Here is a 16,783-nt window from a genome sequence, read left to right on the forward strand (position 1 = left end):
AAATTACAAACAAGCCAATCAACATCACTGACAGAATTCTTGCCGAGTACCGAAAATCTAGAGGTATAGAAAAACAAAGTGTTTTTCATTAAAACTGAGCGATTCTACAGAAACTCTCTTTTTTTTCTATATGATCACCTCACTTATAAAGCACGTGAATTTTAAAAATACAACTATACAATATCTAAGCTATAGCTCTACAAAGCCGGGCAATATGCGTCCGAAGAGATCTAATCAGAGGAAGATGTGAGTAAAATTTTAAAATGTTTTAGGATGAAAAGTTGTGGTTGATTTTGGTGCGCAGCGTTGATGGTTTTACATGATGCACAAAAAAATAAAAGTGAATGCTTTTTCTTCGGGAGGGGCGGTGAGGAGGCAGAGGGTACAGGAGGTTCAGAAGCATTTTTAAATCGTTTGATCACAATCTACACACATTTCAAGTTTAAAGTCAATGCCTTGAATGGTTTAGAAGTTTGTTCTCGAAATTTACAAGAACAGACTTGCGGTTTAACATTAGTTTATACTAATTAAACAAGGCCGAATGTGGCGCATAGATAACAACTTATAAAAATTACCAACCGCGACTACCATCATTTTAGTTCTGACGAATCAATCAGAAGAAAAGCCCAAGCAAGTTGGTACAATCTTCCCACGTCGTTGGTATAACTCGCCCGGGGATCAAACCTACGAAAGCGCAAAAAAAAAGAATGGGATGGTGTGGGGCAGGGTAATGTGAATTGTGTTTCGCAAGTTTATAATCAAATACCTTGAACAACTTTCATGGTTGGTTACCCGCGGACAACTTGAGATTCAATTGTGACCTTGACCTTAGCTTTACCAACACAATTCATACGCTTAGTAATTCGTCCCCTACGCCACCTACGTAATTGCCAAGAATTGAAATCAATATCTTGAATGGTTTATTATGTTTTGCTGTGACCCAGCCTAAGACAGACCGACTTGATCATACTGTGTCCTTGATCTTTTGACCTAGAGACCTAGTCATGCACTCTCCATTTTGTTCAATCGCCACCTATCTATATGATATGATTATAGTCAGTACCTTCGACAGTTAACAAGTTATGAAACACATACAAAATGCAAAAACCACTTTTGACCTTTTAGCTCCATTTGTGAGCTTGACCTTTCACCTATCCACCTAATACATGGGCTCTGCGCATCGTGACTGTCTCATTGCAACCCAACTGTATGCCAAGTTTTAGGACATGCTCCAGACACGAAATTATGGGAAATTTTGAAATTTAAGCTATATTTTGTGACCTTGACCTTTGAACTACTGACATAGTTTATATGTTCTGCACACTGTCTGATCGCCACTTACCTATATGCCAAGTTTAAAGACAATACCTTAATACCTTGAATACCGAGTTACTCTCCGGAAACGAAACATGACGGACGGACAGACAAAGGGACGGACGCACGCACGCGTCATAACATAATACGCCCGTTTTTCTAAAACGGGCGTGTAAAAATTACAGTTATATAATGTATAGAATGATGTACTTGATTTAAAGAATAATTATGCTATGAAGACAGGGATTTTAAAACTTTTTAGTTGATCCCTTTACATGATTTACAGGAAAACAAATTACCTTTGGAAATTAATTTATATTTTTGTTAGGACTTACTTCGTTTCCTTTTATATATCCAATCACCTATTAACTTTTTAGCAAAAACTGAAATTCTTTCTAATCTGGTTTGGGCAGGTTGTCTGCAAACAAGAAAGCATAATGTTACGTTTCCACTGATCTTGTTGGATAGTGATAAAATCAAATTCTGTTAAGAATTACGTTTTCCTTTCGACTTTTATAAAGTAGTGAAATAAGATAGGAAAAGATAATCATGATGTGATAAATTCTATGTTGCATTTATTTATACATGCTGTTTTGGAAAAAATCACGTGTAGTCAAGAAGACATGCACACAAAGAAAATAATTACTCCAAACTAACGAGAGTACCCCTCATGCGGGAAACTTACGGTGGTGGAGGTGGGGGTCTAAGAAGACTCCGAACATGAATGGCTTCCGGCGTTTGATAAATATCTTTATTGATATTCAAAGTTGATACAACTTCGGATGAGTTGAATACCCGAATTGACTTCTTTCTGACCTCTTGAATGGTTCGCACGGGAATGCTAATCGACAAATAACCCAAACACAAAACATTGGGAAGGTCACGAAGCACTAATATTATACGTGTTTGCTGAAAAAAAAATGTTTACAGAAGAAACAGTTAAATATATTAATCAAACAGATCAATATTTAGCCATTTTGAATAAAATAAACATTTAGTTTATTGCTGTTTAAATCTTACGTAAAATTTAAGCAAACATGCACACAATATCCTGACCTCATAATGCTAAATATAATGTTTAACTGCTAACTTTATCATGAAAAGAAATCAATTTATTACATGTTACATTTTAAGGCACCGACCTCCTGATTTTGGCTAAAAAATGACCTTTCTTTAAAATTGATGTTTGATCATCATATGAACATTAGAACATGAGTTTTTGTTTCTGAACTATCTTAAAAATGCCAAAAAAGGGAAAAACATGCCCGAGTCTGTAATCGAACCCGGGCCGCCGCAGTATTAAAATATTTCAGTGGCCTTGGCCAATACACCACAAAAGAATAAAAACTTACAGGTTGTTAAATATAATGTAAGTATTTGTATATATACTGTATGTATATGTTACTTAACGATGCACGTGTTGTAAAGTTAATAAAGATTCTGTCTGTTCTGTTCTATATAGCTTTATAAGCAGTTTTCCCCCAGTACCCCGTTACAAACGTAATTCAATTTTGAATTGAAAAAAATAGTAAAAACAACTAATTCTTATGTGTTTCAATAACATGTAACCTGTCAGTAAATTTCAAAGCTTTCTTAAGAAATAGAGCAACAATTTTCTGATGTTCTTATGTTGTCGTACGATCTGGATGTCAGTGCCCATGCGGCTAAAAATCCTTCGTAAAGTCTTACTGTAACTAGATCACATTCAGCTTCCTTGAATATCTGAACTGCAAGAAACAGCCATGCATAAACTGTGCCAGTGATATATCCTGTGACCGACTCCAAGGCAAGGGAGGCAAACATTGGGAAGTAATCAATTCCGATGATAATCATTGATAATATTTTGTTGAACACTGCAAGCAAAGTATTTGAATAAGTCAGGAAAAGAAAAGTTTTTTTAATAAATATAAATACTATATGAGTTTTAATGTGGCAACTGCTGTGTGATAGCTTGCCAACACACGGGGTTCAGAATATCCAATATTTCAAAGCTGCAAAAAGCGTACTATCTTAATAAATGTTTTCATGAATAGTTGATATTTTACATGGACAGCTAAAATTCTGTTATTTAAAATTATAATACGATTGTATGCCTAGCGTTATAGCGCCGCTTCATGGCTATTGATATAAAATATAAATTCTACACAAAGGTCATGTTATGAGTTACCAAACGATTTGCGAATTTTTTTTATAGTTTACCGTTTTGATGTTGCCGACATGAGGCAAATATCAGTCTGAACAGTGAATAATCGCTAGAAGACCCTATACATGGGAGAATTTTTTTCCAAAGGCCAAATATTGCTTCATTGAACTTTTATTAAGCTCTCTTACACGTAACATCATGTAAGATAGCTCGGGCGTCCAAGTGTCATAGCTTGGCGACCAAATGTGAAAACTCGCCACACACGACAGAAAATATTGTAACTTACTCGTTTATGGTACTTTTTTCAAACGTAGTAATGACATTTCTTCCACTCTCGTCCATTTTATATCTCTCTTTTGTTTTTATCACAATCATAAACAACAAATTTCCATTAAAGCTTGCGAGGGTTAAAACGCATAATTTGTCAGTATGAGTTAAAGTAAAGTAATACAAAAGTAGGTAAAGAACTAATCGCTGTCTTTGTTACGTCTTCTTCATGTAATGTAGAAATATTCATGCCAGCTTCATTATGCATTTAAATATTCGACACTTTCTGATATCAAAAATAGTGTTTACACTATGTTCAGATTCCAATAATAAAAGCACACTAGACAAAAAGTGTTGACACAACAATGGAGATGGAACTTAATAAAAACCTTAAAGTACCTGTAACATACGATGGTCCTTCAAGGTTTACAATCACTGAAGAACCAAACACCAAATCAGTGGCCAAAAATGCAATTGAACCCCATGCAGCAGCGTATGAAAACCGGTGTGATTTTCCTAAAATATCCATAGGGCTGAAAAAGTTCAAAACGCAAAATGTAATGTATTTACTATTTAAAAAAAAATGTTAAAACATCATGCTGATTCCAATAATACTGAACACTAGACAAAGTAAAAATTTGAGTAATTAATAAACCTTTAAATTCCGTAATTGGTACCTTCCCGGTTTACAATCCTGGACTAACACCAAATCATGGCCAAAAATTTCATAAATAGCGCGATAAAAACTTATATTTCATTTAAATATATAGGCTGAAGATTCAAATAATGAAATAACTATGTATAATCGATTTGCTATATAATACATAATGTACACAATCATGTATAAGTTTATGATAAATGTGAAATAAATAAACAAATTACAAATCCTAACAACTAGACACTTTTTTTAAAACAAATGTACTTTACAATGTGTATTTTAGGATAATAAGTTATTTGCAATGCCAGGTCCCGACACGGTAAGTATAGAAGTGTCAAGATTTTAATTATGTACCAGTCAATCATCCTGAGTGCTAATATTAATATAGGTAAGACTGTACAGTAAGCAGCATTCTATAACATATCTAGTAACCTCAAGCGTGCACAATAACCGAGTACGCCCTCGCAGCAATATATAGGCTTTGTTGCACTAGTGTGTAGTATAAAACGTACAAAATAAAACAGAATACAATACTTACAACACCGCCCCAGGTCGACTCCAACAACATGACAAACCGCGATTCTTTCTTTGAAGAGTGAATGACAGCAATAATGTTAACAAAGTCTGGAAATAAGAAATAGTTACTGTATAAAGTAAATTGCTGCAATTTTTTGTGAGCATTGAATAGCAAAATGTGTAATTATTGACACGAACAACTGCGTGCGTATGCCTATAACTAACCGAATGCGTACAAACATGCATTTTTCAGTCATATAAACGACGGTGTCTACTTGTAGCAGTGAGCACAATGCCCAACTTTATAGTGCTCCCTCACTGGAATATCACGCCGTAGACACGTGACATGATACCCCACCGAGTCACATTATACTGACACCGGGCTGACCAGTCCTAGCTCTATCCTCCTAATGCTGAGCGCCAAGCTAGGAAGCTGCTAGAACCATTTTATGCGTCATACCAAAGACGTAAAAAATCAGAAAATAGAACTGCAATCGTGACGTCGCCATCTCTCACAGAATTATACTGACAGATGGTATCAGTAAATAGTACTGAAACCGTGACTTCGCCATCTCTCACAGAGTTATACTGATAGATGGTATCAGTAAATAGTACTGAAACCGTGACTTCGCCATCTCTCACAGAGTTATACTGATAGATGGTATCAGAAAATAGTACTGAAACCGTGACTTCGCCATCTCTCACAGAGTTATACTGATAGATGGTATCAGAAAATAATAGCGCAACCGTGATGTCGCCATCTCTCACAGAACTATACTGACAAATGGTATTAAAATAGTACTGCAACTGTTACATCGCAATCTCTAAATGAATTATACCGACAGATGGTATCAGTAAATAGTACTGAAACCGTGACTTCGCCATCTCTCACAGAGTTATACTGATAGATGGTATCAGTAAATAGTACTGAAACCGTGACTTCGCCATCTCTCACAGAGTTATACTGATAGATGGTATCAGTAAATAGTACTGAAACCGTGACTTCGCCATCTCTCACAGAGTTATACTGATAGATGGTATCAGAAAATAGTACTGAAACCGTGACTTCGCCATCTCTCACAGAGTTATACTGATAGATGGTATCAGAAAATAATAGCGCAACCGTGATGTCGCCATCTCTCACAGAACTATACTGACAAATGGTATTAAAATAGTACTGCAACTGTTACATCGCAATCTCTAAATGAATTATACCGACAGATGGTATCAGTAAATAGTACTGAAACCGTGACTTCGCCATCTCTCACAGAGTTATACTGATAGATGGTATCAGAAAATAGTACTGAAACCGTGACGTCGCTATTACTTACAGAATTATACTGACAGATGGTAATAGAAAATAGTACTGAAACCGTGACGTCGCTATCACTTACAGAATTATACTGACAGATGGTAATAGAAAATAGTACTGAAACCGTGACGTCGCTATCACTTACAGAATTATACTGACAGATGGTAATAGAAAATAGTACTGAAACCGTGACGTCGCTATCACTTACAGAATTATACTGACAGATGGTAACAGTATATAGATGAAACCTGTTATCTGTAAATAGTACTGAAACCGTGACGTCGCCATCTCTCACAGAATTATACTGATAGATGGTATCAGTAAATAGTACTGAAACCGTGACTTCGCCATCTCTCACAGAGTTATACTGATAGATGGTATCAGTAAATAGTACTGAAACCGTGACTTCGCCATCTCTCACAGAGTTATACTGATAGATGGTATCAGTAAATAGTACTGAAACCGTGACGTCATTATTTCTCTCAGAATGATACTGAAAGGAACAACTCTTAGGGCTGTTTTCCACATGTCCTAAGTTACATGTCATAAGTTATGTACATGTGACTGAATTTTTTATTACAATTTGTTCCAAATAAACAATCTTATAACGGCAATGATAACGACCTGCATGCCGTACGTTTCTAAGTCCAAAAATGGCCATAATTTAAATTAATTTCAACCAGAGCTTTCAAACTTGGTAATGAATAAACATTGGATGAGATTGAGGAGGATATCTAGTGTGAAGTTTTGGTCCAATTGTTGTAGATGCTACTGACAGATGCAGCTTTATAGCTAGTTACACGCAAAATATAAATCAAACGTTCTAAGTCGAAAAAAGGACATAATTTCAATTAAATGCAACCAAGAGCTATCACACTTTGCTATTTCAGTAGGTTTGATGACTGTAAAGTTTAAGACCAGTACATACAGTCGCTAATGAGATACAGTTTAGTTCCACACAAAACGATAACCGAAACTTCTAAGTCAAAAAAGTGGTCCATTATTTTTGTGTAAAATTCAACAATGAAGTATCCAACTCTGTTATTACAGTAGGTTTGATTACTAGGAAGCCTTATGTAAAGTTCCAAACCAGTGCCAGCTATAGTTTCTGAGTTATAACCTTGCACGCAGAACTTTAACGAAGGTAAGACACCGCCGACAATACCGACACACAGACGCCAGGGTGAAGAGAATAACTCTAACTATTCAACAAATAGCTGAGCAAAACGTAAGGAAACAGTGATGCCGGTATCTCAGGTAGTTTATTCTTCAATAAATAGTAATGGAATAGTGATGTCGGTATCTCGAACAAAGTTATATTTATGGATGGTATCTGTAAACAATGATGGAACAATGATGACGGTTTCTCAGACAGTCTGTTCTTAAAGATGGCATCAGTAAATAGTATTTGAATTGTGATGTCGGTATCTCGAACAAAGTTATATACGTAGTAAAGTATTGTAAACAATAATGGAACGTGATGACGGTTTCTCAGACAGTCTGTTCTTAAAGATGGTATAAGTAAACAGAAATGGCGCTATCTCGTACACAATTATACTTACAGATGGTATCAGTAGATAGTAATGAAATAACGACGTTGGTATCTCAGACACACAATCTTCTCTGAAATATATGATAAGATGTCAGTATTATTCTATTTTAACATAATTATTAATTAAATTCAATTTAGTTTTCAAAGAAGCAGACTATTTTTTAAACCTCTTTCATAAAATATGTGTGTCACAGGGTGAACAAAATATGCAGTCAGACCGAGACTGGATCACGGAGCCTCGGAATACCGTTCTGGGGCTCTACCGCCACCTTCTCATTTTCTCCCCGTTTAAATATGCATGTCCTACACTGCGACATGCGTAAAACTTTACATATTTAATCATAACGTTAATGTAGACACTGACAAATACATTGATCGAAACAAAATTCATAACTGATGGTTAAAAAGGCAGTCCTACTGATGTGCATGACCATGATCACATATATTTATCTCTAAACTTTAACAGCTCACTACTCACATAGTGTCATTTTTGCTTCCCGAGTTAGTGTAAATTCCATTCAGAACACTCAGGAATGACGTCATTTTATGTTCTTATATTCCCTTTAGCTGGTGTCGACAGTCATTAACCCTAAAACATAATATATATATATATATATATATATATATATATATATATATATATATACATACCTTAGTCAGCGTGATAAACCCCACACTGAATTCGGGGTTTTCTTATTTTTTTTTTTATATAATATTTTACTCATTTTTTATTTTACACAATCGTCAATTTTTGCCAAATAAAATCAATGCAACCGCTCTACAACAAATATTTACATAATCATATGAAAATATATAACCAAGTATCATTCACAAGGGAAGCCTACATACAACTTTATTTGACCGCGCCATGAGAAAACCAACATAGTGGGTTTGCGACCAGCATGGATCCAGACCAGCCTGCGCATCCGCTTAGTCTGGTCAGGATCCATGCTGCTCGCTTTCAAAGCCTATTGCAATTAGAGAAACCGTCAGCGAACAGCATGGATGAGAAGTCTGGTCTGGATCCATGCTGGTCGCAAAGCCACTATGTTGGTTTTCTCATGGCACTGCTCATTTCGTCTATTTCGCATTTAAATCATTTTCTTTATAAATAAAACGGTGGCGCGATATGCAAAATGTATCATTGTTTTACATCCTCAATATCATGCCGGTTTTTGTAATAGAAATTTTGTAAGTCTAAAAATGATACCTTTTGCATGTTGTGCGAGAGTTTGAACTTTCAGTTGTAAATTAAGACTCTAGAAATGTCACCTTGTTATACATCTTTAAATCTGATAAGATTAACAAACATATATTGTAATTCTTCCGGATACATATAAAGCGGCTAAAATATAAACAGCTAGCAGATATTTCCAACTTGACTGATTTGAAAAATTTAAAAAAGTTTACCAGTTTTCTACATTAAAGCCTTTGGATAAATTTGGTAGCATTTTCGCGACTACCGTACATAAAAAATAAAATATATATTTCTTTGCTTGCATAAATGACAAACAAGATAATATGATTGCTTGTACAGAAATTTACCCATTTTCAAACCTCGTGATGCAATATTATTAAATGATATTTTTTGTAATTAAGGATCTAACATGCTTAAACAATATGATTTATCACTACCTTGTCAGTTTAATCGCAATTAACTGTTAAGAAGGCGTTTAAAATAATGGTCCAACATCCAACATACAAACATGTGTAATTTCCACTTTACTGATCATCCAAATACCTTTTTCTCTAAATTCGCAGAAAGTTATTTGAACCTATGCTGTTTGTTCAATTTATCTTACAGCTTAACGCAATTATGAAATACAGAATAATCCGTCACGAGCATGTCAGTGTCCTGATCACACTTTTTCTGTGGGTAGATTGCGTTTAAATGAAAACAGGCAAGGGTATGTTTGTGTACTGTATATTCTCAAATCAATACATCAAACAGGACTGACTTAATAAACTAACATATGTAGGATTAAACAAATATTTAAATTTCGAAATAAGTTATATAAGACAATCAATAAATAAAGGTGTTTATTTTCTTCTCAACACGTCACTGTGAATTTTGAAATATTGTGGAATGTTAATCAAAGTTACAACATTCACTAATTTAAAAAAAAATCATTTGAACTTTGAATTATATATATATATAATTCAAAGCTCAAATGATTTTTTTTAAATTAGTCACAGTATCTGAATTGCGCCAAAGTAGTTTTTCGACCTAAATGGTAATTGACAGTAATGTCAAAAATGTTTTCTTAAATGGTGATTTTATATAATCAGTCAGGGGAGTTACTTAAACAAGTGATCGAGAACATGGCTGTCAAATTATTTTTTAAAAATCGAGCCAGTGGTTTCAGAGAAGAAAATTCTTACTTCTCCTCTGAAACTGCCTTCATCCAAAAGTATTTCGAACAAATGTTCTTTTGGTGAACCTCTACGAAATTCCTTCAAGCTCCCACTCATATTACCTTAAACGCCCAACACCCTACCCTCCCCACTAATAACCCGCATACCCGGACATTTTTTTTTTTTTTTTTTTTTGCTAAAGGTGGGCTTGTTCTAATATTTTCTTGAAGCTCGTTCTATCCAGCTGTCCGAATGTAAGAATTAAGGTACAATTGCACGCGACAGTGTATTAAGGGTATATAATTTATGTTTCGTAAAGAGTTTTTTTTTTTTTGTTTTTTTTTTGAGGAGGAATAATGCCGATCATGTAATCTGGTGTAAGGTTATTTTGTTTTACTTTGTAAAAAAGAATAAATACGTTTTTGTATCCCATTTAATCTCGTTGTAAAGATTTTCAATGCCACACGTTTATTAATATTCATGCTGTTTCTTTCTGAATGGACTCAATTTCGCGTTTTGTTCCTTGGGTACTTAGTTCCACAGGGTGTAACTTTGTTCTTAAGAAAACGTACAGACACTCTAGCGCATTTTGTTTCTGATGAAAGGATACAAACGCTGCAATGCACTTTCAATGATTGAGATTGATGTGTGAGCACTATTTGCCATCGTTGGAAATTGTGATTCTGTGATCTGATATGCACCGATATCATTTCTTTATCGATATATCACATCATGCAAATCTAGAGTATTTCCAATAATATTTACACTCTGAAAAATTTCCCCCTGGTACCCCTAGAATATCACACTACACGCTTAGCGCCACTTATTTCTTATCGTACTTTATAATCTACTCTGTTTTTAACATGCAGCAATGTTATTCATTTATGTGTTCACGTGGTCACTCAACAAAAAAACAGCATACACGTCTTTTACTAGGGCCAAAATTGAAAGGGAACAGAGAAATAACAGAATACAAGGTTCAAACACAGAACATCTATTTTCGGCACCTCACAGCCTCAAATCTATATAACGTTTCTTTGAAAGCATATAAAGTCACTACGCAAATATCAGCCATTTTGAGGGTGTTCATGCGAGATAATGAAATATGCAACAATCGCTTTCGCAGTTGTCCCTTTACTGTTAACAGACATCTACAACCACAAACATTTCCATCATTTTTTTAATCGTATGTTCAATCATTTGTTTTTAGATTTTAAATGAGCCGTGCCACGGGAAAAAACAACATAATGGCTTTGCGACCAGCATGGATCCAGACCTGTCTGGTCAGGATCCATGCTGTTCGCCAACAGTTTCTCTAATTCCAATAGGCTATGAAAGCGAACAGCATGGATCCTGGTCTGGATCCATGCTGGTCGCAAAGCCGCTATGTTGATTTTCTCATGGCGCGGCTGAAATATCGGAATTGTTTTGAGTATTGAGGATAAAAACAAATGGTTTACATTTCGTCACTTGTGAATATTTGATAAACTTAGTTCCTCTGGAGAATATTTTGTAACTAATTTACAGCTGATATTTGAAGATCTAATGGAACAAAATATTGTTAATTTATTAAAAAGGTACTTACAGAATTATAAGTAGATTATATGATTTTTATTGCGTTATGCATTATACGTTATGTATGATTGGTCTTGATTAATTGGTTACCACTTACTTGAAACCGGTACGTCACTAAACTGAAAAGGCGGTCACAATAGAAAAGCAACGTGTAGATACACTTGGGCTAACCTAGCATACAACCATTTGAAATCACTATTAATCCGACAGAAAAAAAAGTAAAAGAAGAGAAGTCTTGGAATAGGTCCATATTAATGATGACCATTCCCATAATTCGCAAGATGTTTTCTGGTTTTTATGAAATAAATGGCAACAGCACAAGATTAAATATAGCAGATATAGTCTGCATGTTGGCTTGAGTGAATACGCACGAAAAGCTGTTTCGTCAAGCTATCTATGGTAATTAATACATGCTCCTGTTTAAGAACTTTCAAAGATTCTTTAAAAATGGATAACCGTACAGATAAAGGGAAGTTACACAGTGTTGGAGTTTGACAAACCCCTGTGATTAAGGACGTATGCTAGAATTTGGTGCGAAAGTTTTCCCAATAACAAAATTTCTTCAAACTTTGGATATTGAAGGACAATCATCTAAGGAACAAAAAAATGCGATAAAAATCATAGGTCACCGGTATCAAAGAGTTATCTGCCCTTGAAATCGGCATTTCCCCCAAAAATGACGTTTTCAAGGGCAGATAACTCTTTTTCGAATCCGGTGACCTATGATTTTTATTGCATTTTTTTTGTTTCTTAGATGATTGTCCTTCAATATCCAAAGTTTAAAGAAATTCTGTTATTGGAAAAATTTTCGCCCATCTCATATACAGGGAATTCTAGCGTACGCCTTTAAAGCCTTAGATGAAAAAATGTTATTTTCGACGTACAGTATCCACGCGGTTGTAACAGACAGACAGATCTATTGTAGCACTGGGCGAAGTCGTATTAAACTTGTAGCGGGGCGAAGTCGTAGGGAAGACTATCAACTGTTAAGATGTATTTTGTCCGCAATATATTCCAAGTGATTTCGCTTTACACTCTGACAATTTTCGCTGCATTTTCGATGGAAAAGAGTTTATTGTTTGTAAAAAATACACAGTATGATGGATATATGTGTGAGTATGGAGATATTGCAGCATCGTTTGATAATATAAAAAACGGAAGAATGTGCCTCTCAGCGTGTGCAGCTCATAGATGTGCCCGTGTCTTCTATTTTCCTGATTCTGATTGGTGCCTCGGTTGTTTCTCCTTACATATCAGAAATTCCCTTCTTGTAAAGGCCGGATCTATTCATTATGAAGCAAGATTACGTAAGTCGTTTTATCAATTGCGTATTACAGAAGTATTGTTTCAACAATGGCAATTATTCCGTTGAAGTCGGCGAAAGAACTTTTTCTGATAGTTACTGCGATTTGTTCACTTTACATTTAATGTTTATTGATTACTGTTATTATTTTACTATTTAAGAAACCAACTAAATTTAAAGTTTTAATAATATTGATATTATTAAATATTCAACGAGTAAAACATATTTGGCCTTATGAAGACTAACATACGGTCCTCTAACATACTGATTAAAAACTCAGTCAAAATAACGTATTATGATCAAATTAATCCTTCGTGGCATAGGGTAAGCAGTATGTAGTAGTATGAAAAGAATTTATCTTTAGGCAACATCAGAATAACATTGTGTACAAATTGTTAAAGTAAATATTATTTGCAATCCAAATACCAAAACCCTAAAACAGCTATATGATAAAAGTACAAGAAAGCGTTGTATTGATTGCTTTACAATTATTATTACAATGTATATGTTGTATGAGATATGTTTTATCTGCAGAATGCCCAAGTACACATGGTCAGTTCAACACTTCTTGTTACACATACACGGACACTCGGATGACAATGGATGATGCAAAGGTGCGTATAATTGCAGAGTTAAAGTTCTCACAGGTATGTGTGCATAGAATTTCAACAGCGTGACTACCGCTTTATTTGCAAAACACTTTATTGACTGTAAGAGCGTAATTATAAATAAAATAACTTTGAAATTTCTTCCAACTGCAATTACTTACCAATTTAAAAGAAATTCCTTCTAAATTTCTTACAAACTACTAGTAACTTAAGTCTGGAGGCGTACAGTTTTAAAAGAGTGCTTCAGAAAACATTTACCCATGTAGTGTGTCCGTAAGCGACAATAGAAAAACATTTTTATTAAGAAAACATGTTACAGAAATGTTCTAGCAGAAGCGTGTTACACGATGAAAAGGTTATACATCTCGTGGAATAACTTCACGAGGGGTTGCCCCACTGACTTATTTTTATATCATAAGACCGATACAACTTGTTTATTTATAATGTTTTCCCAATTTCCTTTTCCCTCGATTTTTCGAATGATAATGAAGATTATTGTACGTTTACGTTCAGATTGAATTTTAATGACAAGCTTCTTTATTTCACCACGTCTTCATAACAACGCACGCACGCACGCAGGCACGCACACAACACACCCTCTTCACGCCCAGTTCGGGAATTTGATTTTGTTTATGCTTTTGTTTCCTCTTCCAAATATGTACTTAAAAATAATATATCCCAAACAGTGATTTGTCATTGAATAAAATCATTGTTTGGAGTGTAAATGCGAAGGAATTATATCACGAAGGCGCAGCCTAAGTATTATAATAATACGCATCCAAACGACATGCAATGATTTAATTCACGCGAAAATCACTGTTTGAGATTATGTTATTTCGATTCTATCACGTTATCAAGGATTATTATGTACATCCTTGCCGACATCCATCAAATATTTGCCTGATTTATGTTGATTTCTTTTCCAGCACGCCGCTATGCCGTCTAACGCCATGACGTAATAATTGTGACATCAGGAAATGAATTATTGAATAATAACCCACAGTTTTCAGCCTTCTTTGTTTAATAGGAAAACAAATCGGGGCGTGTTGGAATTGTTGTTTTATTACATTTCCATCACTACTATCCCCCTACACAAACAAAGATAAGAAACTCTGTACAATGCTCACTGAAAGACGCGATTTTCAACAATGAAATAATGCGCAATAATGAATTATTGAATAATAACCCACAGTTTTCAGCCTTCTTTGTTTAATAGGAAAACAAATCGGGGCGTGTTGGAATTGTTGTTTTATTACATTTCCATCACTACTATCCCCCTACACAAACAAAGATAAGAAACTCTGTACAATGCTCACTGAAAGACGCGATTTTCACCTTTCACTAAAACCAAATACAGCCAAGGTGTTCGGTCCCTTGTCCCTTGAAGTACAAAGTACCGAGTTCTGACTGTATTTAGTTTGTTTCGGTGAAATATAAAACTCATGTCTTCTCTTCAGCACGCTGCGCCACTATCAAAATTATTATGTATGCCGCTCTCTTGATGAACAAAATGTCTATCTTCCACCAAAACAGAAAAGATCATATTGTATTTCGTACGTTCATATTATTCGCATTATTTGTATATACTAAAATTGCCACATGGGTCTATGACCTAATGGATATATGAAATAAACTTGTTAAAAAATACTTGTTAAAACTACGTTCTTCGTAAAATGATATTAGCCTTATTGAAATGATACATAGTACTTTATTTTACAGACGCACTGCGGGACTTTAAATGGAAATATTGTTACCATTGAAAGCTCTGATGAGAACGGTTACGTGATAAGTTGGCTGCAGCAACAGTTACGTAAGTATTATAAAGGTTGGCTACATAATATTAATGGTAGATATTAACCCAACTTCCTATATGTTTGTCAGTTGACTGTATAAGCAGTGGCTATGTTAAATGCTGGCGGTAAGAATCACAAGATAATCGATAGTATGCTCTTCTGGAGTGTGGCGATAACTAAAGATGATGATGCTGCTCCTGATGATGATGATGATGATGATGATGATGATAATTTATAAAAATGGCTATTGTAAGTTTTGTAACAAGTCGGCTGAAGGATATATAGGACTTACATAACAAAATGCCCCCACCAAAGATTCCAAAACTAGTTTATGTTTTACAATTTAAACCAAAAAATTTTATTATTATATATAATAATCGATGCGAATGTCATATTAAATGCAAGTTAATTTTAAATGTCCTCATTTACTTCAGAAATGTGTGGAAAGTGGGGGGTCATCAGATCTTACTTACCTTTTTGCTGTCTTTAAGGCAATTTGTTATATTATTGATTGTTTATTTTTTCTTCCTTTCCTGTTTTATTACAGTGACATCGACTAACCTAACAATATGGGCTGAGGTACATGGTAACGAACAGAATTTCACGATCTGGGAATCAGTTCAACTCGACAATGGACTTTGTATGGAAAATGACGGCTGTGAGGCCAATGAAATATTGCTTCCAGTTTGGTATGATGTACCATGCTCGGAATCACATCGTGTTGTGTGTGAAATTTCTTTGATATAATGCTTCAAATGTCGGAGATATTGTGAAAGTGACCTGTTGCGGTTTTCCGACCATAGATTACTTTAAAATATTATACAGGAATGACAAGGACATCTGTTGTATTTATGCTTTTATGACGATGTATGAACTAAGAGCATGTTGCAATATTAATGGTACCCTTAATTTACACTATGTTTCAATCTTATATGTCATATGTTTAACAAAGATTGCATGTGTAGTGACATGACAGTTTGTCATAATCTTGTTGTCTGTGGAATGGATGTTTGCAGAGATGAAATGATACTTACAGGATGTTGAACTTACTGTTACAGGATGTTGAACTTACTGTTCGTGAAATGTTTTGACTGTTTCAAAAATGTGAACAAAATGTTTGACTGTTTACGAACACGGTGTTAGAAGGAATTAACTTTGCTTCAAGTAACGTTCACATTAATTATTCATGTTTAGAAAGTTATTAATACCTTTTTGTAGGATACGTTTATGATTAAACAATAAATATGTTTTTCCCGGAGATTGTATTCCAGGAATGGAATGAATGACAAACCCAACTGTCATCTCATTCTGCTATTTGGTTGATAGGTTAGCATTAGCGTTTTAACAGGAATGGCGGGGACATCAAAATGTAACCGTCCCTCTTGAT

The 16,783-nt window shown here is 34.8% G+C and overlaps 1 protein-coding gene across 1 annotated transcript; it reads left to right on the top strand.

The window, feature by feature from the left end:
* The first annotated feature begins 12,634 nt into the window (after nucleotides 1-12,634).
* LOC123555365 (type-2 ice-structuring protein-like) lies at nucleotides 12,635-16,735 on the top strand. Its single transcript, XM_053549032.1, has 4 exons — nucleotides 12,635-12,999; nucleotides 13,530-13,609; nucleotides 15,323-15,413; nucleotides 15,944-16,735. Exons 1-4 carry the CDS (start codon nucleotides 12,684-12,686, stop codon nucleotides 16,141-16,143), a joined length of 687 nt encoding a protein of 228 aa, XP_053405007.1. The 5' UTR covers nucleotides 12,635-12,683; the 3' UTR covers nucleotides 16,144-16,735.
* The last annotated feature ends 48 nt before the right edge of the window (nucleotides 16,736-16,783 follow it).

The sequence above is a fragment of the Mercenaria mercenaria genome, chromosome 7 (genome assembly GCF_021730395.1).
Source record: "Mercenaria mercenaria strain notata chromosome 7, MADL_Memer_1, whole genome shotgun sequence".
Taxonomy (NCBI): Eukaryota; Metazoa; Mollusca; class Bivalvia; order Venerida; family Veneridae; genus Mercenaria; species Mercenaria mercenaria.